The sequence below is a fragment of the Coffea eugenioides genome, chromosome 3, assembly GCF_003713205.1.
Source record: "Coffea eugenioides isolate CCC68of chromosome 3, Ceug_1.0, whole genome shotgun sequence".
Taxonomy (NCBI): Eukaryota; Viridiplantae; Streptophyta; class Magnoliopsida; order Gentianales; family Rubiaceae; genus Coffea; species Coffea eugenioides.
Window position 1 is genome coordinate 19,798,539 of NC_040037.1, and position 20,610 is coordinate 19,819,148.

Sequence of the window (20,610 nt, forward strand, 5' to 3'; positions counted from 1 at the left end):
ATCTAAAATGCATATCTTATTAAATAGTTTCTCACATCATCTTATTAAATAGTTTCTCACGTCATCTTATTTGTTCTTTCTAGTAAAAAGTGAGAATATTAGGAGTTTTGGTTGAAACTTTCTAGATTCTGAATTGTAGAATTAAGTTCAAGAAAAAAGCAATCACAACAACAAATTTTCTCTTACTTTATTAACTAACTTTTCTTTTAGAAAATTGACTAAAATTCCATAGGTAGTGATTCTTGTTTATCTTATGTGATTACTAAATTGTAGATTTATGAAAATTCTTATTTTATGAATAATGATTATTGCAGCATGTAAGTTGTTTTTACATGAGGTGTAAATGGATGTCTTTTAATAAATACTAGATTTAAACTCAAGCATTAATTTAGGAGATTATATTTGCTTAACAAATAGATGTAGCAATGCCTTACATATTTTTGTTTACATCCTTGAATAAAATTATATAGTATAAGTTAATTTAAAAAACATGCCAGATTTGTATAATTTATTCATTCATTTTGAAGAGACATAACCTTAAAAATTGGAGAAACATTCTCGCAAAATTAGATAAAGAAATAAATTTATTCAATATTAATTATCCAACCTTGTAGAGAATTATTATGTGTCAAAAACATCAATTGGAATCTTTACTAAGTCTTTTTTATAAACAAAATAATTTCATTGCTGAAACTTATGGCAAAAATACATAAAACATGCAACATATACAATCAGATTTGGAAAACAACATACAACAAATATGAAAAATAAACAAAAACAGCATTGTCAATGTCTAAAAAATTTTTCAACATTAAATGAATCACTGCACTTAAATCTTTGCATGTTTTCAGTAGCCAAATCTAATATGAATCCATTTTAGGCCCAATGAGAAAAGTTTAGATATGACAAAATAGGTTTAAGAATTTTCAGATTTGAGAAAACAAATCTACAAAATATCAAATCTAACAAAAAAAAAACTTTCACAAGAAAAACTAAGGAGCGAAGAAAACTGTCACTAGTTGAATCTAACAGAGAAAAAACTCTAACTCAAGAATCTTAAGAGAGAGGAAACTATCATTACGCAAATTTAAGAGTGGCATTTATTTAAACAAACAAGAACCTTATATTAGTCCTCCTCCTATGGAGGAAGAAGAAATAGCTCTATAAAGAAGAAATTATAGAGAAGGCAAAGGATATAAATTGAGAGTGAAAACGTGTGTTTCTTTATTTTTGCAATATTTACTAAGCTTAGTTACCTTATATGATTAAAAATCAGTAATTCAAATGAAAGAAAAAAGTTGTTGCTTTAGGATTTATGGGTTATGCATTTTTTGTATCTAACTCTCATCAAATTATTTTTTTTTATAATTTCTATCTCTTCTAACAAACTTTATCTATTTTAATATATTTGAAGATTTTTTTTTATCCATGTGGGGTAACTTTGTTTAGTGTCAGTTTGATTGTTGCATCAGTAAATTCATTAATTTTGCTACAATTAATGAGTATTCATTCATTAAAAACTAAATTGCTGCATCTTTGTTTTTAATTGAAATAAGTATGTGAAGTTGTTTAGTTTTAGGTGTATAAACGTTGTAAAAATCTAATTATTGTCACTTGTTACATGTTTTTTGAGTGTGAATTGCACTATATCATGAATATTATCACTTTGTAGTAATATTGATGTATTAAAATTTTTTCAAACTTGACATAGTAGTAGAACATTTAAAATAAACCACTTTTTATGGAATAAATATGAATAAATACTGAAGAATATTATTGATATTAATATCCATATTATTCATATCTTTCACAAGTTCAATACTAACCAAAAAGACCCAAAAAAAAAAAAAATCTCGCGCTAATGCACAGTTTAAATGGAAGCCTTTCGATAAACTCTATCTAGTCTTTTGGACAAATATGAGTCTTCTGATGGGTCAAAGTGAAAACCCCATATTTCTATACTCATAACTTGAGGGGCCTAAACATAATTAGTCCATTTCAACAATCAACTAAACCTTCCAGTCTTCAACCAAAACCCTCTGCCCTCTTCCAATTTCTAAAACTTCTGAACCCCAGTAGCCATTTGAAAGTGGCTAGCTCTCCTCGCCAATTGCGGCCCTCTTCCTTTTGTGTTCTTCTCCAGGTGTTTCACTACTAACTTTCTTGTTTATTTCTCCTCTTGCTATCGTTTATTTATATTGTATTTCATCTAGTAAATTTAGTGACTTGATTCTGGGAATTTTTATCAAGAACATCCTTAAAAATTGATTCTTGTCAGTGTTGAATTTTTTACTTTAATCTCCTAAGTTGCATCTTACGCAGAGAATTAGAGATGGGTTTTTGAGGGTGTTAAGGATAAAGCACCGTTAAACTGTATAGAGGTTTTTGACATCAGGGTTTTAGGGAAAAAAAAATGTCAGAAACAGCTGAATCTTCAGCTCCACTATTGAAAATGGTAGAGCTAGAAGGGAAAGGGAGGGCTCTTGTGGCTTCTGTGCCATTAAGGGCTGGTCAAGTTGTCCTCAGGGATTCCCCTATTTTACTCTACTCTGCTCTTCCTTTGCTAGTAGCACCTCACGACGCTCAGCAAAATCATAACTTTGAGTATTGTTCCCAGTGTTTCAGATTAGTTGCCAAAGAACAGCCTTCTTCGTCTTGTCGTTGTCCTAGTTGTTCTTTGTCAATCTTCTGTAGTCAAAACTGCCAATCACTTGCTTTGTCATCTTCCCATACCCCTTGGGTCTGCCAAGCCCTCAAACAATTTGGAGAGGGCTCTTCGCCACTTCTCCGGTGCCAGCCTGACATCCAGGTTCAGGCCCATTTTCTTGTTGCGGCCTACAACTTAGCAATGTTCTGCCCTTCGAGTTTTCAGACCCTTTTATCCCTCCAAGGTGATCCATCTACATTTATGAGCTCACCTGAGGCTAAGGACTCTGTGTTCTTTCTCCATTCCCTTGTTTTGTCTCTCCCTTCAGGACCGGTTAATCTAAGTACTTTTGGTTTGTCATTCTCTGTGGAACTGACAGCTGCTCTGCTGGCCAAGGACAAGCTTAATGCATTTGGTTTGATGGAACCCTTTGCCCCTGATAAAGAAAGGTCTGTTAGGGCCTATGGTATCTACCCGAGAGCATCTTTCTTTAATCATGATTGCCTCCCAAATGCCTGCAGGTTCGATTATGTCGATGCTGCCACTGCTGATGGCAGAAACCTTGACATGACTGTTAGAGTTATTCATGATGTTCCATGTGGCCGGGAGATTTCCTTGAGTTACTTCCCTGTGAACTTGAAATACTCTGAAAGGCAAAAGAGGCTCAAGGAAGACTACGGTTTCACTTGTGATTGTGATCGGTGCAGGGTTGAGGCTAATTGGTCTGACCAAGAAGATGAGGAGTTGGATGAAGACAACCTCGGTGATAATGAGGGGGCTGCCATGGATGAGGACGACGACGACGACGACGAAGAAATGGTGGCTGAGGATGGTGGCAGTGTGGCTCAAGACGAGAGCTATTTTCCTCACGCATATTTCTTTCTGCAATATATGTGTAATAAAGACAACTGCTGGGGCACATTGGCTCCCCTGCCCCCTTCTGACTCTAGTACATCTACTGTAATGGAATGCAATGTTTGCGGAAGCTTGCATCAATCTAAAGAAGTTTTAGATGGCAATGTGGCTGAACAATGATTCTGAGTGCTGCTTTGCCATCATTCCATCTTTAGCCACTTATTGATCTTCATTCAATTCTCATGCTGCTCTTCTCTGCTATTGTATTAGACACCACACCAAGTGGAAGTTGATGTTTGCTTGAGTGATTAGTGCTTCTTTGTCTATGCCATGAGTTGTGATGTCTATTAAATATTCAATATTGTGATGGTTTCAGAATTCTGGAGTCATGGTTTGCCTTACAAATGATTTTCCCTTTGATATTTTCTTTTCATTGGTCATTTCTCAATGATGTTGTGTGTGCTTTAACATCCTCTATGAGGAAAGCTTCTTTCTTTGTCAAGTTTGAACACAGATTTGGATTCATCACTTGGAAACTTATGAGACCTTTGTGTTAGAATTTCTTTTCTCAGCAAAGATAGGATCATTTGTATGAAAGTTTTTAAAGTTAATTTTCCAATCAACAAATGTTCATATGCATCCCGCTGGCTCTGTAAAAGCTTTAGTTGGTGCAATTTTTTTGAATTTCCTTCTGTATAAGTGGTTGGAAACAAATTTGACGTTTCAAGGCTGTAACAGAGAATTTGTATTCAGGCAACTTATGTTCTATAATATCCTGGAGAATTTGTGTGTGTGTGTGTGTGTGTTGGGGGGGGGGGGGGTAGGCGGTGTAACTCATTAGGCAAATAGTTGTTCAAAATCATTCTAATTCTTTCCTTTGTGTTTTCTCTTCTTGTTTTTGGAGAAAAATGGTTGCTTCTTTAATAAGCTCTATTCATTTAGTTTCATACTAACATATTGGGATTACACTAGTTGAGATGTCAGAAAGATGGTATAGTTTGTTAATTAAACTATTTCCTTTTGCTGCAATTTCTCTAAAAGGTTTCATCTAATCATTTCTTTCCGCTTTTAATAGGATAGGGCTTGATTGTAAAATATAGCCTCTCGAGCTGCCGCAGTAAAGAAAATACAGTTTTCTCTAGACCTAGTGGTTACTTCATGCAGTCCGTTTGCTGTCTAGATATCTGGTTTGGTTTGTAAATAGTCTTTTCTAAAGTCAGATTCCATGAGGTTCATTTGCTTGGGAAAAAGTGAGAGATGAAAGACATGTTAAAGTTTTCTAATACGTTTCCGTTTCTTCAAGGAACTTGATGCCTTACAATGTTAAACATAACCAGTTTGATTTTGTTGTTTGTTCTTTTGAGAAACTGTTTTAATTGTCACGAATTTGGTTTGTCCACTTCTCGGTGTCTGTGTTTCGCCTATCCACTATACATTTGTTCTTTGTTTAATCAAGACTTAACCAATCGCAATTTCAGCTTCTTGATAATCTGCAAAGGGGTTAAGGTTTGCTACCTGGTGGTATTCTTCATGTGTCACTTGGTTCTATGCTCTTTCTGATTAAAGGACTGGAAAGCATGAAGCTTCTCCACTCTAATAAAGTTTAAAGTAGCCGTGTTACGTTCTTGATGTCTTGACTATTGTGCTTGGGATAATCTTTTTGTAGTGGCTGCCAAGTGTTTAATCACCTGAGAGAAGATTGGAGTTGCAAAGGAAAGAAATCTGAACTGCAAGAAGATCATCCGAAATTATTCTTGTCCCAAAGAGAAGGAAGAACAAATGCAAGAGGGACCTTCAAAGCGATTACCCTACAATTCTCTGTAGATTACAAGCAGCTAAGCCTTACTTGGAGATTGTGAATGGCTGTTTTGATATGCACTGCATGTGTGCGCATGAACTGGAATATTATTATTATTGTTATTCAATTTTCAATTGTGTAGCCTGCATGATTTCCTATGGTGGTCTCCATATGTTGTTTGATTAAACGACAGTGTGGCAAATTTGTGGTATATAGATGATGACAGACAGTAGATGTAAATAGAGGGCTATATAGAAGAAGGGATGACAATGGTGATAGTATTCACTCATCGAACACAACCATGGGTAGTTCGGACAAAGCAAAAAATAAACTAATATAAAATTTTATCCAATTATTCGCAACAAATAATTTTTTTTTTTTTTTTTAGTTAGCATCCCACCTCCTCACCCAATGAAAAAAAAATTGCAGAAAGCTGTTATGTTGAATCAGCGCTGGCACAAAATGCTGGATAAATTGATTCTGCTCTAATTTTGTTTGCTAGTTTTTGGCCTCAAAGGAGGACTAATGGAGAGAAATATGCATCTTAATGCAGGAAGAGCTTGCAGACATAAAGAAATCACCTAGAGAATGGTTCACGAATGCAGTCGTCGCATCGAGAGAAGTTGGTAGACTTTGCATACGCTGCTGCTAATGTGTAACAAAGTCCGTGGACTATAGATAGGGAAAATGTGCCAGAAGAAGATCGAACAAGAAGGATTTCTGAAGTCATGAGCCGATTAAAATGTGCATGATATTGTTCCTGATGATAAGAATGCTGATATAACTGGCAGGAAGAGATCAAGCAACGAAGGTGAAGTTGCTGATCATCTTGGAGAGTCAAACGAGACCGTGATCAAGGTTGGTAAGGCAATTGAGAAAGACTTGACCCTATAATGTCCTGTGATAAGCAGCATGGTCGAACAACAGGCGGGGAGAAATTGGAAAAAGAAGACGAGGAAGGTAAACATCTTAATAGCAGTGTTGGTTCAAACAAGAATGTGATCAGCTGCAGGTATAAAATGTGGTACAAATCAGTGCAATTTCCACACAGCAATGTGGTATTTTAGCTACGGATAATATAATTGCGGATTTTATACTTTGAGAGGCAAGTGTTCGAAAGCGATGTTTAAGGAGTAAAGTAGGATGGATTTCTTATTTTAGAAGGTAAAATGTCCAAAAATGAAGTATAAAGATTAAAGTGAAAGTGCATCTAATGTTTAAGGGTCTAAACTCCAAAGTGCAATTTACCCTTTCTTATAGTGTATGACAATATCAATTTCTTATAGTGGAATTTGCCTAGATCGAGCTGACCTTATTTGACTTGATTCGCGTCCAATGCAGTCTACAATTACACCTATCACTATAGTGGCCTGAATCCAGTCGTAATGTTGTCCGATCAGGAACCCTATAATGTTTGTGGATTGATGAAAGCTTTACTTTGTTGTTGTGTGTGTGTCTATATATATATATATATATATATATATATATATATATATTGTATTTGCACTCTATCCAAAGTGGAGTTACTACAACTGATTTAATAATACTTTCACTGTTCAAAATTGCACAACGAAGTATACATTTTTACTCCATTCTACACAAACTCTTTCTAGTCTCTTGCCTATTCGTATTCTATCCCATGTAATGATATCATACGCATATAAACCTCTCTGGTCTCCACTTCATTTATTTAGGTATGTTAGGATCTGATTTATAATTGTCTGAAAGTATATGAATGGCAATCAAAAACCAAATCTACTCTAGATTAGTCCATTCAAGAATAGGATTGAAAGACAAACCAAACTTTTGAATACTGGAATCAAGTTCGACTTGATAAGAACTCATTCGAATTTGGTTCGGCAGATATTCGAACGAAGCTTGAACAACAATTTGTATTTGATTAACGTTCAAGTTTCGCTCGAACTCGACTCGATTAGTATATAAATGAAATTTACAAATAAAAAAATTCAAACTAGTTGAGCTCAACTCGAGTTCGACTCGATAAGAACTCATTTAAGGTTGACTCATTGCTTGGCTCGAGAAACAAAGAAGTAAAGTTTGAACAAAATTGCAAACTCGTCAAAATAATTAAACAAGTTTGAATGCCAATGTGTTCGGCATGTTTAGACTTATTTACACTCCTATCCAAGAACTCGAGTACTAGCAGACATATAGTTATTAAAGTCAACTCAACCCGATGGTTCAACCAATCAACTTAGTGAACCCACCGATTTTGTAAGGAACCTGAGTCTAGCATGTTATTGGGGGAAAAATTTTGAGGAGATGCTAGGATGGTGAATCAAACACCGGGCCTCATGTGTGCAAGCCAAGTGCAATCACTGCTGGACCACCAACCCATGTGTTGGTTGTTAGTCCTTCTTATATTATATATTAGACTATTTATTGTTATTTTATTTCTCCAAAAAAAAATTTATTTGAAATTTTTTAATAAAATTTTATTATTCCCCAAACTTTATAAGTTATGAAATGGATTTAAAAAATAACATATTGAACAATTCATTTTAAAGGCAAATATCGTTCCTATTAACCTTTTGCACTTAAAATTCGTAAATAGGGTTGCAAACAAACTGAATTGAGTCAAGTTTTCACATGTCCGAATCAAGTCTCGACTTAATTTTATCGAACTCAAGTTTGATGAGCTCTCAATGTAAAGTTCGAGTTCGATCTCAAATTCAAACTGAGCCAAACTCGAGCTCAAGTTTAAAAAATAAAAATAATTATTTTATTTTTAAAAAATGAATCAAATAGTAATTTTTCTTAAAAATAGTAAAATATTAGAGATATATATGTAATTTCACTATTAAAATAATATATATATATGTATATATATATAATTAAGTTGGTTCGCGAGCTTATTTGAGTTTGACTTCAAACTTGACTTGGTCATCTAGATCTCGACTCGAATTGCTTACGAGTTGCTCAACTCATATGTAGCCCTATTCATAAATAAACTAAATAATTACACTAAATATAGATAAAATTTTATACTTGAAGTTTGGTGGATTACTAATTAAATTTAGGTTTTCTTGATTCTTATAAAAATTAATGATTCTATAATGAATTAGATTAAATGAGCACTTACTATGGTATAGTTTATCATAGTGTCAACCATATTAAAAATTATGAGACATACTTTTTAAATATATTTAATGGGCCATCGATTCAACCAGAGCGGTTCAACAACTCACCCACTGAATAAATCGATAACTCGTTAATTCACCTCTTTCGCCGGTTCCTCCTCGGGCTTGATTTAATAACTATGCTAGCAGGCCAAATCCAGTCACCTCGTTTAGGCCCATAATCCGTATGGCGAACCCTGTTAACTATAAATTAACCAACATTTCAAAATTTTAACAAACCTCTCTTTTGGAAGCAAAGGTTAAAACTTAAAACCTAGGTAATTCTCTCTTTCTTGTAATTCTGTGTCTTAATTTATATGAAATGCTCCTAATTTTGAAGAATTTCCTCTGTTTTTCCTCTTCCTCTGTACGAATTTCCGTTCTTTATTTACCCCGAGCTTCCTTTTGATTATATGTATACTTTTTTTTTTTAATAACTTCAGTTGTTTTGAATCTATTGCAATTTTTTTTTATTCTAGCACGAAAAGAAATTGAAATTCCCAATTTGAATTCTACTTCAGATTTTGTTAACGATCATTATTAATTTCAGGTTCAGTATTTAAGATCGGAAAGTTTTATGGGTTCAGAAGCATATCACTGTCTGTAGTTCTTTAAATTGCTTAAAATGGAAAAGTGCATGATAAAGTTTTCAAGAAATTCTACATATATGTTCCTTTATGGTTTTGTATGATATAAATGTCCAAAGTTGCTTTCGATAAGTTTCGTATTGAGAGCTGGGGATAGGAGGAAGGATTGGTATAGATAGATTTTGAGCAATAAGCAAGCTTCAATTTTAAGTACAAAAAAAATAAGCAGGCAGTATTGATCTGAAGGTGTTATATTGTTGTTAGTTGTAAAAAGGACTATTTTGTATCCAAGATTTTGTATTGTTCCTAACTGGACAAAAGGTTTGATTTTGATGACATGCTGAAAGGATGATCAATTTATGTAGTCATTGCGGATAAGCAATATTATGGATATTTTCTAGGAAAATTAGGGAACTTTATAGATGGGCTTCAGCAGGAAAGAGAGTCTTTCTAGTCATATAGACATTGGCAATATTGTAGGAACCATGTCATCATGTGATGTAAACTGATATGGATTTTACTTTCGGAACATTTGTTATGAAAGCCAGCTGATGAAAGATTTTTTTTTTTTTTGCCTTAGGCCCTTATTTATGTGTCCAGACTCCAGACTGTGGTAGCATGATGAAGCATGGAATTTTATTCATAACTCTGGCAATAGCTAGCTACTTAATCCTTATTTTTTTCCCTCTTGGAGCTATGGCATAAATGTTTATATTGAGAAGATTTGAATATAAAATCTACATCCAATGAAATGGGCATGGGTCAATAGTTTGTCTTGACGAGTTATTCATGTTATTCCTGTCAACCACTTGGCTCTTATCTGTCTTAATGAATAGTTTACTAAATGGGTCATGTTGGATATGACATCGAGAAACCTCTAGTATCTAAATACACTTATTTTTAGCTCAAACAGAATTTGGGTTCTGATTTTCATGGAGTCAACGTGGATCACTTCAAATAAATTGCATACTATGATAGTAGGTTAATTGAAATCCACTTTTGACTTGGACCCAGTTAAAGCTTAGAATTCTTCATTTTCTGCATGCTAAACAAGTATTCTTGAAGGTGGCTTATATTTTTTGAGATATGTATCCTCTCATGCATAAGTGCATTGCATATACTTTCAATTTCTTTGTGTGATATTACCCAGCTTACCGTGTCAATAAATATAGTTGCACCAAGGTTACTTTATTTTGCATAAGGAGCAAAACTGCCATTCCATAGTGCTGAAGTTTCTTAACGTTTCTATTTTTTTAATGTTTAATTTTCAAAGAACTCTAGCTCACCTTCTAAAATTTGAATAAGCTGTTTAATTGGTCTGCTATCTTGTTGGGTGATTTATTGAACACCCCTATTATGGCTGAAGCTTGACTGACTGCTCTAACAGCAACCTGATACTCCTCTGCCCAATTTCTCCTATGTTTACTTTTAGAGAACACAATGATGAAACTCTAATCTGATGGAAATCTTGTTGTTATGTTTCAATCATCTAGGAAATCTAAGCACTCTTGTGGTTATAAATCTTTATTCTTGAATTTTTATTTATGATCCAAGTTTTGAAACCAAGGGTGCATCTAATTGGGCAGTAGGAAGTGTAAAGATAGTGAGACTTCTTGCCATCCATGAAAGATGGAGACTAGGGATAAAAAGATAATTCTGCTTTCATTTAATTGCTCCATGCATTTCTAGTCTTTCGACCTTTTCTGGTCAAGTTTAGCTTAGTCACTAGCTTCTGTTATTTGTTCCTATGACTAGATTAGTAGAAGTATTTGGTGAACTATGGAGATAATTTAGGTTCAACAAAGGGTATGGGTGACTGGACTTCCTTTTTTTTTTTCTTTAACCTTGAAAGCATATATTTTCTGGACATTCTGTGTTACTAGTGACAGTTAGCAGTAAATGTTATATTAAAGTGCATCTTTGTCTGCTTAACATTTGTTGGTTAATGACTTCTTGTTCTTTAAATATGTGTTTTCCTAGTTTTGTTGAATAATGTTCTTTCTACTGGAAGTTTTACACTGTAATTTGTTTGAAGGAGCTTTGTTTTCGCTTTCAACACAATTTTTAGCACCAGCAAGATGGCTTATGAAATCAGTGAGCAAAAGAGTAAGTTTTGATTGTTGAATACGTTTAAATTTCATCTATTCTACATCTGGCTGCTTTTCTCATTTTGAACATTTGGCAGTCTAAACTTGGTATAAGCTTTGTGATTCCAGATAAAAGCATCTCTTAGTCTGTCTATTTTCTATGGTATTTTCCTTTTTTGTACTCCTAATTTTGTTGCAAACTACATCCTTCTCTGCCTTCACAATATCAATAGACGTTTGAGTCTTCATGTTTTGTGACTAGAAGTAGAAGACTAATTCCTAACTGAAGAGTCTTTATCAAGCTTTTTGATTCCAGATAAAAACATTGCTTAGCCTGTCTATTTTCTATGGTATTTTCTTTTTAGTACTTACAATTTTGTTGCAAAGTACATCCTTCTCTGCATTCACAATATCAATAGATGGACAAGTCTTCATGTTTTGTAACTAGAAGTAGAAGACTAATTCCTAACTGGAGAGTAGCATCTTTTTTGATCCACAATTAGATGCTGGTTTACTACACTGGAATTTTATCTTTCCTTTGAGCAAATCATGTGCGGATATTTGCTAAGTCAAGTTTTCAACTTTGGGTTTATGTGTAGTGTAGTTTTATAGGATTAGGGTGTACAATTATGGCCATAAAGTGGGTATGTTTTGGACTAACTAGCTAGCAGGTTTTGAAAAATTTGATGATACTCTGCAGTCCATTTAGGTAATGTACATAATCTTTCAAACAGTTACTAAACTGGTTTGGAGTCTATTCTGTCAATTAGAATGAGGCTTTGAACAGGGGTATAGTTGAGGTGACTTGTTTCACAAAGAAAACGATGTAATAGTATTTTCTTTTCTTCTTCCTTCTTTAATTTTCTGGGGGTTTTTGAGAGGGGGGGGGGATGTATTCATTACCATGACCTTTGCCCAAAACATATGGTGGTGGTACTAGCAACATGCACAAAGTTCGCATGTGTTTATTCATTTTATCAAAGAAAAACTTTTATTTATCCCAAAATTTGACAGTGTCCATTAATTTTCTCATATACAAAAGAGAAGAGACCGTCTTTATATGGTTTTAGTTTTTTTTTTGTAGCTCATAAATTTGGGGTGGGATGGGTGCAGGGGCATTTCATTGGTCAGTTTCATTTGAGACACATAGAGAGAGGAGAGAGAGGACTGCTGTAAGTTATTTGATTCTTTTGATTAGAAAACCTGGTTGGTGGTGAAAGATAGTAGAACCAAGTACATCTACAAGAAACAGAAATTTCTGTAAATAGTGCATCTACTTGATTTGAAGGTGACTATTTGCACGCACAAGCTCCTTGAATTTAAGATAAACTGAACTCCCTTTAACGTATTTGAAGTGACTTTTAAGTGGTGAAGAGAGCTGTTAAATGTTCTCACTTAATGAAAGAGCTTGGATGTGTTTTTAGTAACCTAATAAATCTTGTCGAAGCATGGGTAGATATGGACATCAAATATTTTCATGGACAAAAGCTCCTGAAAAGTTCATATTGGTACAGTAGTTGGCAGAAATATTGTGATAGTTTTAACTTTTGACATAAACGATCTCATTGAAACTTCAAGGCATTTTGAGTGTGAAATTGAATTTCCGTTAGGTTCACAATACCCTTTGGTAAAGCTTAAGTTTGACTGCAACTCTGTTAAAGTTCATTTTGCCTTATTGGTAGATGTTAAAGAGTTGAACTGTCAATAGTTGCATGTTCAAAATGGTAGTTCTATTTTTCTTTTGCAGTTTATATGTATCTGTGGATAATTGCTTGTCATAAATAATAATTCTAGTTTTTTCTCCTTTTCCTGCCATGTCTTACATTTTGCTCAATTCAAGTGGGCTTCTAACATCTCCATCATGGGATTTTCTTTGTGCAGAGGTTGGCATAGGTCTTGTTGGTTTTGGGATCCTCTTCTCATTTCTTGGCATCATTCTATTTTTTGACAGGGGTTTGCTTGCTCTGGGAAATGTAAGAGAATAGTTTGTAATTAAGATTTGCTTATTAGATGATATCCAAGTATAGAATAAAAAATTACTTGAGTCTATAAAAAATTACTTGTGTCCATCTCATGCCTTTGTTAGTAGATATTATGGTTGGCAGGTGTTGCCCTTTTACTGGGTTGGCGGTCAACACTGCAACTTTTTACAGACAGAAGGAACTATAAGGTATTCATGAGGCACAACAGCCTTTGTCTTGATGAGAACGATGCAAAGATCTTACTTGAGTTTGCTTGATTACCTTCTCTGCATATTCTTTATTGGCATTATAACTATCTTGCATTTGTTTCAGTATGTAGATCTGTTTGGTGTTTCTTCTGACAATTAAATGAAATACTTTGCGCATGCTAGTCAGAAGCACGATAAAACTTACTAGAACGATTTCCTTGATTCTTCAAGATAGTAGCATACAAATAAAGAAGAGAATTGGATGTTATTACTTGTTTTCTCTTCATCTTTTGTTTCAGGGATCTGTTTCATTTCTTCTTGGGATGTTCCTCATATTTGTTCGTTGGCCAATAGCTGGTATAATCACAGAATTGTATGGCTGCGTTTTTCTCTTTGGGTCAGTTCGTAATGATAATACCTTGATTAAATTGTCGTACTTTGTTTTATTTTCTGAGTCCTATTCTAAGAACTAGTACTAATACATTTATGTGTTGATATTTATCCTCTCAGTGGATTTTGGCCATCTATTAAGGTATTTCTCTATCAGATTCCGCTACTTGGATGGCTGCTGCAGTATATCCGACACTGGTGAGTGTATTTTGGCCTTCTTTCTCAACTGGCTATCCCTTGCTTGGGTGTTGTAATGCTATGGAAGCATCTCCAATAGTTATTTCATTTAATGGAAGGAATTATTGGGCATCATGTGGAGGTAGAGTATTCTGGGATAGAAGCCTCATTCATGGTTGCCTGCCATGCTAAAAAACATCCTCAGGCACTATTTCACAACATATGTTGAGGAATGCCATTTCTAGTAAAGATTTGTAATACTGACCACCTAGGATTTTTTTTGGCAAGCCGGCAATGTTTTGGAGATTGACCACCTAGCTCATGTTGGATATTCTTGAACTATCGTGGTTATAAAAATATGCCAAAATGAGAGTTATTGTTTACTAATACAGAAAGGACTGCTTGTTCAAAATCACATCTACTTATTTAGCAACGTATATATTACTGCCTGATTGCTGCAAATTTGGTCTCTCTCTCTCTCTCTCTCTCTCACTCACTCTCTCTCACACACATTCGCATGCAGGTACCCATTTTTTATGTGGTCACCTAACCAATAGCTAACTAATGGTTTGCAATCTCAGATTCTTGATCGTCTATGATAGCTTCCTGTTTGATCTTCTGCTTACGTTGCTCAGTTCAAAACTGCCTCCTGGTTGAAGGACTGAAAAGCATGAATTTTTTCCAGTTGAAGGACAGAAAGACTTCATCAAATTTGCAGAAGCAATCAAAGGACCTACTAACAAAGTGTTAAAGCAGATGATTTACAATTTTTATCTTCAGGTAATATTTGGGATTATGTATTCTAATGGCTGTCAAATGTAATTATATTGTCTTCATCCTACTTCTTGTCGTAGTTCCTTTTTCATACGAAGTTTATTGTTTCCCTATGAGTGGCAAAAAGTAGATATTCAGAGAACATTGACAGTGAATTGACCACAAAAGAGTTACACCTCCTGCACCAGCCACTTTTTGGCTGCAGACTTGTGCTTCGCTTGTTTTCTACAGCCACATTGTCGAGGCTTTTATATGCAGTCAATTTGTAATTTACAACTGAAAAGGGGCTTGCGTGACTAATGATTACCCGCTCAAATATAGGAACATGAAAATTTGCCTATAGCATTGTGCTTTTTAATTTCAAAAAAATGTTTTGGTACAACAGTTTTATAAGCATTTTCAGATGAAGCTCAAATCTGAGAGAATACCAAATGGATTAATGAACTTCCAGATTAAATTTCAAGATCCCTTGATTGGCATACACATAATTATGCTCTAAAAGAACAACAGCAAACTTGTATAATCTGCGACAAGTTGATAAAAAGAGAACTTGTAATGGTGTGTTAGCTTTTAATCAGCTAGTACAATTGGGACCCCAAAATTTATTTTGAAAAAAAAAAAGATGCATTCAGATAAAGTACTTTACCATCTGAACCTCTTTTTGTTTATACCCACACTTCTCATAAAAAGGTTTGTTCTCCAAGCTGCAGTCGAGGATCACTTTATAGCAACCCATTGAACAAGCATGGTCAGTGAGGAACCCAACAATTTTCTTTCCTAATTGCATTCCTCTGATTGAGGAATCAACAACAACATCCTCAATGTGGCCAACTTTGCCACAGTTTCTTATAAACTTCTTTTCAATAAAAACACTTCCACTAGCAACAATCTTCCCACCATGTCGATCTTCAATTACACATATAACATGCTCATCACCATGTTTAGCAAGCTCTTGATATCGTTCTTCAAAGTCCTTGTCAGATACAGATTCACAGACAGTCAGTTGTTGTAATAATTCGATAAAACCCTTCTTCTTGTCGGAGATCTCAAGCCTTCGAAGTTGAAATCTCTCCTGTTCAATACTAACATTCCCTGGTTTATCTTCCATCGAGACTTTCTAGCTTCGTTCTGGATCTCCTAATAAACGAGCTATCAATAAAGACAAAAAATTCATCATTTAATCCAACACCTGCCCTGAATGAAAGATATGAATTTGCAATACATGTTCTAAATGACAATGACATAAGCTATACGATGGAGGATGAAAGTGGAGATACTACTCTTACCATTTGATACAGTTTTCTGATCCTAGCTAAAACAAGAAAAATGATCTAGATCTCTTCCCATTGGCATTGATAATTCAAACAAACAGGATAGAGACACGACTCAAGATCAAATAAGAATTCGACACCAAAAAAAACATGGAGACTCAGAGAAGATATATTTCTCTACCTTACCGAGATATTTCTATAGCCAGCAGTTTTCATCTGAATGCGGAGTGGGAGGAAAGGAGGGGAAGAGAAGGAAGAGGAAAGATGCACATTTGACGCTTTGGGCGGTGGTGAGTGAGAAGAGAGGAGAGAGAAAAGAAGAGAGAGAAGAGAGGAAAGTCATACCCAATGACATCACCTTAGCCAATGAAAAAATCAGATGGTCACAACAAGAGAGATGCAGCATTGAGGACTGTATCTTTGCCACGCGCCAGCAAGAAAAGTGTGAAAAGACCAAGAATGTGCACAAGAAAAGACAGAAAAGCCCACCAGTGCACCCAATATAACCTTGAAACTGGATGAAGATCACTGTTCCTTACAGTTTTGCTGCTTTTATTTACTCACGCATTGCATGAGTTGCCCTATGTGGTTGTTATAATAGGGAAACCTGTAATGGGATATTGGGATTGTTGCATGAACAAAAGATAAGGTCCGCAATATTAACAGCATATTTGTATGTAATATGGTAATCACAAGGTCATCTTACTGCATTGCAAGTAGCATATAGATTGTACTATATACATGAATGCATAGATAGGTTGTCAGCAATATTTCTAGGTAGATACTTACATATAGCTAAGCAGATATAATAGTAGTAACTCAATAAGTAGAAATCATAGGATTGGACCAGTTTTTGTAATTACAGTATTGACATAAGGACTGAGATTGAGCCTGAAAAGGATCGCGGCTTGTGCTTTGGATAGTGGCAATTGCAGCGGGCAGTGGTAGGAAAATGTAGACTATGTGAAATTGTACAAGTATGCTTTGTAAAGCATGAATCAAAAGCAAAGAGTCGCAAAATTCAGTGATGGATGGAGATATCAGGTGCTAAGAAACTTTGAAGAACATCAGACACATTTAAACAATTTAATCAAGTAAACAATGAAAAATGAGAATTGAGAACCAACAGATGCACCTCTTTTACTCCACTAAACTGTTGCAGAAGCTTTTCAAAGTTTTACTCCAGAAGATTTACCAATCCATGAGAATTAATTCCACATAATCTCACAGGTAGAACTGAACGAAAGATTTAGATCAGCGCTAACTTTCGCATCAGAGGAGCAGTGAATGACATAGGAAGGAATTATTTTCTCTATTAGACACTTAAGTATCTTTTGACTTGAATTAATCAGTTACTTAATTAATTAAAAGGAAATTTATTTAACCTGAAAGGACCATCTTCTCTAGATTCCTTTATGATGGTGCTTCTATTGATACCTTATTGGCAAAAAACATTAATTTGATTGGGAACAAAAAACCACCATGGTTTAGGGATGTAGTACATGTCAAGGTCTAAACTATCTTCAAAGAATAATATTTAAGAACAAATTGCTGTCCAAGAATTTTGTCCATACTATTTAGATATTGAATGTTGTATTAAGAAGTGCAACTGAAATACAACTATAATTTTTCACTTACACTAAAATTACAGCTCCTCTGTTTAGAATCTAGAGGAGCATAAATGGATCATTACTAATCTGAAATGCTTATGCAGCCATTTAATTCTGAAGACCAAAGAACAAAAAGTTCAGTATATGTTTGATATCAGAAACAAACACAACAATATCCAGCATATGAAACGGTGTACTTTGGAGCATGCAATTACTTTTTCGTCACAGATATTAATTCACTGAATTTTTTATTAGGTTGCACTTGATTGCCCCTCTATGTATATCTGACTTTTCAGTTACCAGCCCATCTCCTGACCGAAATATACTATTTGGAGTTATTTCAGCCTTGTACATATATCCATGGCTATCTAAAAGGATTGAACAACTCAGAAATTTATGCACTAGTACATGAAGCAAAAAAAATAACAATAATAATTCAGAAGCAAGCCTATATGAAAAGCAAAACTCTCCTCATATGTCCAAGCATTTTTGAGAACTAACAGGAGAGAGGAAGAATTCCCAAACACTAACCAAAAATACCAAGAACATTTAAAATCCAGAAATAACAAAAGGTAAAATCAATGGAAAACATAAAAGAGAAACATCAGCAAAATGAAGGAAAAAACAAAGCCATGGTTGTTGGAACCTGCTTACAAACGATATCATAGGACATGGAAAGAATTCTTGTTCCATTAGGCACTTGTATTTAGATTTTCATTAAGGCTTTTCACAAACATCTTATATGCACGAAAACAACTATCCTTTATTTGATTAATTTCAAATTAAAGCTAAACCAAAAATTGTCACCAATGCATTTACAATACTAATAAAGACTAACAGGAAAAAGGGAAAAAAAAATCAGCAGTGAAATTAAAATACACAGAAAGGTTAAAAAAGTGAAAGCAAAAGCTGCCTGAATAAGAATATTCCACAAGTAAATGAGGGGAAAGAACGAAGAAAAAATAGGGAAAATTGGCAGTGAAATGCCTCTGAGCCTTTTCTTGTTAGAAGAAGCAGAGAATTAACGGAAAATCTGAGAAAGGGCGGCAAGAGATAAGAAACAATATCCCACTACACCACAGCCCACAGGCATAATGATGTAAGAAAGACTATAATGTATCCTCGCGCAATAGAATTCGACAGGAAAATCAGTGTTTTCTACAGAAATGCTCTTCTAACTTGCTACTAGACCAGAAATTCAGTTCATTTGCGAGACCCAACCCATCCCCTCCAACCCACACAATCATGCGCAAGCTGCTGCAACTTCAACGATCAGTAAGCAAGAAATATTAGCATTACAACCAAAAGACCTACAACTCCTAGTCTTCACAGCAGCTAGCCACAGGCAAATGAAATGCAATAACCCCAATAATTCAAGTTAATTAGCCTGCACAAAAGCTTTGATTTAACGAATATTGATTGGAAACTCAAAAACCTAGAACCAGAAACAGACACAGACCCGTTCCCTCCTAATTATCAAACAATTTAAGCGCACAAGGAAAACAAAGACGAAGATATCAGCAAGAAAAAGATGAAGATTTACCTCCGATCACTTGCCGGCTAAATTCATCCTCGCTCGATCTGGGATTCTGGGTTGGGTAAATTTTTAGGAGGATTTAGACAGAGAGAATGGGTTTAGTTGACTAGAACTGACGGGAATGGGAGCGACGGCGGTGCTGCGAAGGAGGGAACGAAATCGGTGAAAACGAGGGAGCAAATTGCACTAATGGGTTGTGGACCTGTGGTAAATTTCCAAGTTCCTCGCAAAATCCATCTTGGTTGAGACAAACAAAAAGTAGTCGTTATAGCACCAATGTTTTTAAACTCGGACCGGCCAGCGAACCGGAGAGGGGCCGGTTCGCTGTCCGACCGGTCCAACCAGCCGGTTGACTTGTTTTCTGCTTTTTTTTTTTTTTATAACTTTAGTGTTAAGTATTTCACAGGTCTTTATTCTACACTTGAACTTGACGGCTAATGTATAATTTAACATGGTTATTGATAACGTAAGTTTCTAAAATGCATTCACCAACATAACTAAATTTAAGTTGAGATAATAACAAATTTCCTAAAAGTTATACATAAAACCTGGAATGATAAACATAATTAAAATATCATAATTCATAGGGATGGCAACGGGGCGGGGTTGGGACGGGGGACCCCTCCCCCGTCCCCCGCCCCGTTGCCTATTAGTTCCCCCCGTCCCCCGCCCCGTCCCCCGCCTCCTGCTCCCCCCGCCCCGCCCCGCCTTGCCCCGCTTCCCCCGCGGGTGCCCCCGCGGGGTTAATAAAATTTTATTATATAATTTTATTATAATTAAATTTTAATAAATAATCAAGTACTAAAATATCAACACATCACCAAATTATTATTCATTGTAATTTTACAATTGAAACTCATAAAAACAATCAAACATAAGTTATTTGAATACAATCCAATATGATGAAATAAATATAACTAAAATAGTCAAGTTTTCACTTTTAGTACAAATGCAATCACTAATTCATTATTGTGTTTGTGCTTTTTTTTGAGAAAAAAGTGTTATTCTATTAAGTGTAATTAGAAATTTAGTATAAATGTATTAGTAAATTTAGTATAACTAATTAATAAATTCTATTAGTAGACATGTAGAATTATTCATATAATTGATAATATCAATTATATTACATAAACTAATATACATTATATAATACATCTAACTAATAATATCATTATCATAAGTTTACAATTAATTAATTATATATAATTATATATATATATATATATTTTTTTTTTTTTTGCGGGGGCGGCGGGGGATGGGGCGGGGGTATACTCCCCCGCCCCCCGCCCCGTTTCTAAGCGGGGGGAAAAAATTCCCCCCCGCCCCGAGCGGGCACCCGCCCCCATTGCCATCCCTAATAATTCACTACAAGTTTTCATAAATTCATTATAAACATAAATAGATACAATCCAAATGTTCACCAATTATCACAAATAAAAACACAAAAATAAATAAAATAAATATTGAAATTCTTTTACAATCCTTAAAAAAGTCTATAAAAGAGTCCAACTCATATTCAAGACAAACCATTTGAATAACAAACTTCCATCAGTGGCATGACAAGCAA

At 34.8% G+C, this 20,610-nt stretch overlaps 3 protein-coding genes across 7 annotated transcripts; 2 read left to right on the top strand and 1 right to left on the bottom strand.

Annotated features, from left to right (window-relative positions):
- Positions 1–2,150: 2,150 nt before the first annotated feature.
- Positions 2,151–4,141, top strand: LOC113765307 (histone-lysine N-methyltransferase ASHR2). Its single transcript, XM_027309438.1, has one exon. The coding sequence runs from the start codon at positions 2,414–2,416 to the stop codon at positions 3,680–3,682; it is 1,269 nt and encodes a 422-aa protein (XP_027165239.1). The 5' UTR covers positions 2,151–2,413; the 3' UTR covers positions 3,683–4,141.
- Positions 4,142–8,628: 4,487 nt separating this feature from the next.
- Positions 8,629–14,804, top strand: LOC113765487 (vesicle transport protein GOT1). 2 transcript variants are annotated; one of them, XM_027309692.1, is made up of 7 exons: positions 8,629–8,718; positions 11,063–11,133; positions 12,996–13,087; positions 13,204–13,284; positions 13,584–13,681; positions 13,795–13,872; positions 14,433–14,804. In XM_027309692.1, coding segments are annotated over exons 2-7 (378 nt in total). In that variant the 5' UTR covers positions 8,629–8,718; positions 11,063–11,105; the 3' UTR covers positions 14,434–14,804. The 2 variants fall into 2 exon arrangements, with proteins under 2 accessions (XP_027165493.1, XP_027165494.1); XM_027309693.1 differs by lacking the exon at positions 8,629–8,718 and adding an exon at positions 8,787–8,807.
- Positions 14,805–15,237: 433 nt separating this feature from the next.
- On the bottom strand, positions 15,238–19,260 carry LOC113765520 (glucosamine 6-phosphate N-acetyltransferase). Of its 4 annotated transcripts, none has more exons than XM_027309735.1 (3): positions 19,050–19,260; positions 16,404–16,503; positions 15,238–15,774 (listed from the first exon to the last, which is right to left on the bottom strand). In XM_027309735.1, the coding sequence occupies exon 3, from the start codon at positions 15,731–15,733 to the stop codon at positions 15,254–15,256; it is 480 nt and encodes a 159-aa protein (XP_027165536.1). In that variant the 5' UTR covers positions 15,734–15,774; positions 16,404–16,503; positions 19,050–19,260; the 3' UTR covers positions 15,238–15,253. The 4 variants fall into 4 exon arrangements, with proteins under 4 accessions (XP_027165536.1, XP_027165537.1, XP_027165535.1 ...); XM_027309736.1 differs by lacking the exon at positions 16,404–16,503 and adding an exon at positions 17,722–17,817; XM_027309734.1 differs by lacking the exon at positions 16,404–16,503.
- Between the last annotated feature and the right edge of the window lie 1,350 nt (positions 19,261–20,610).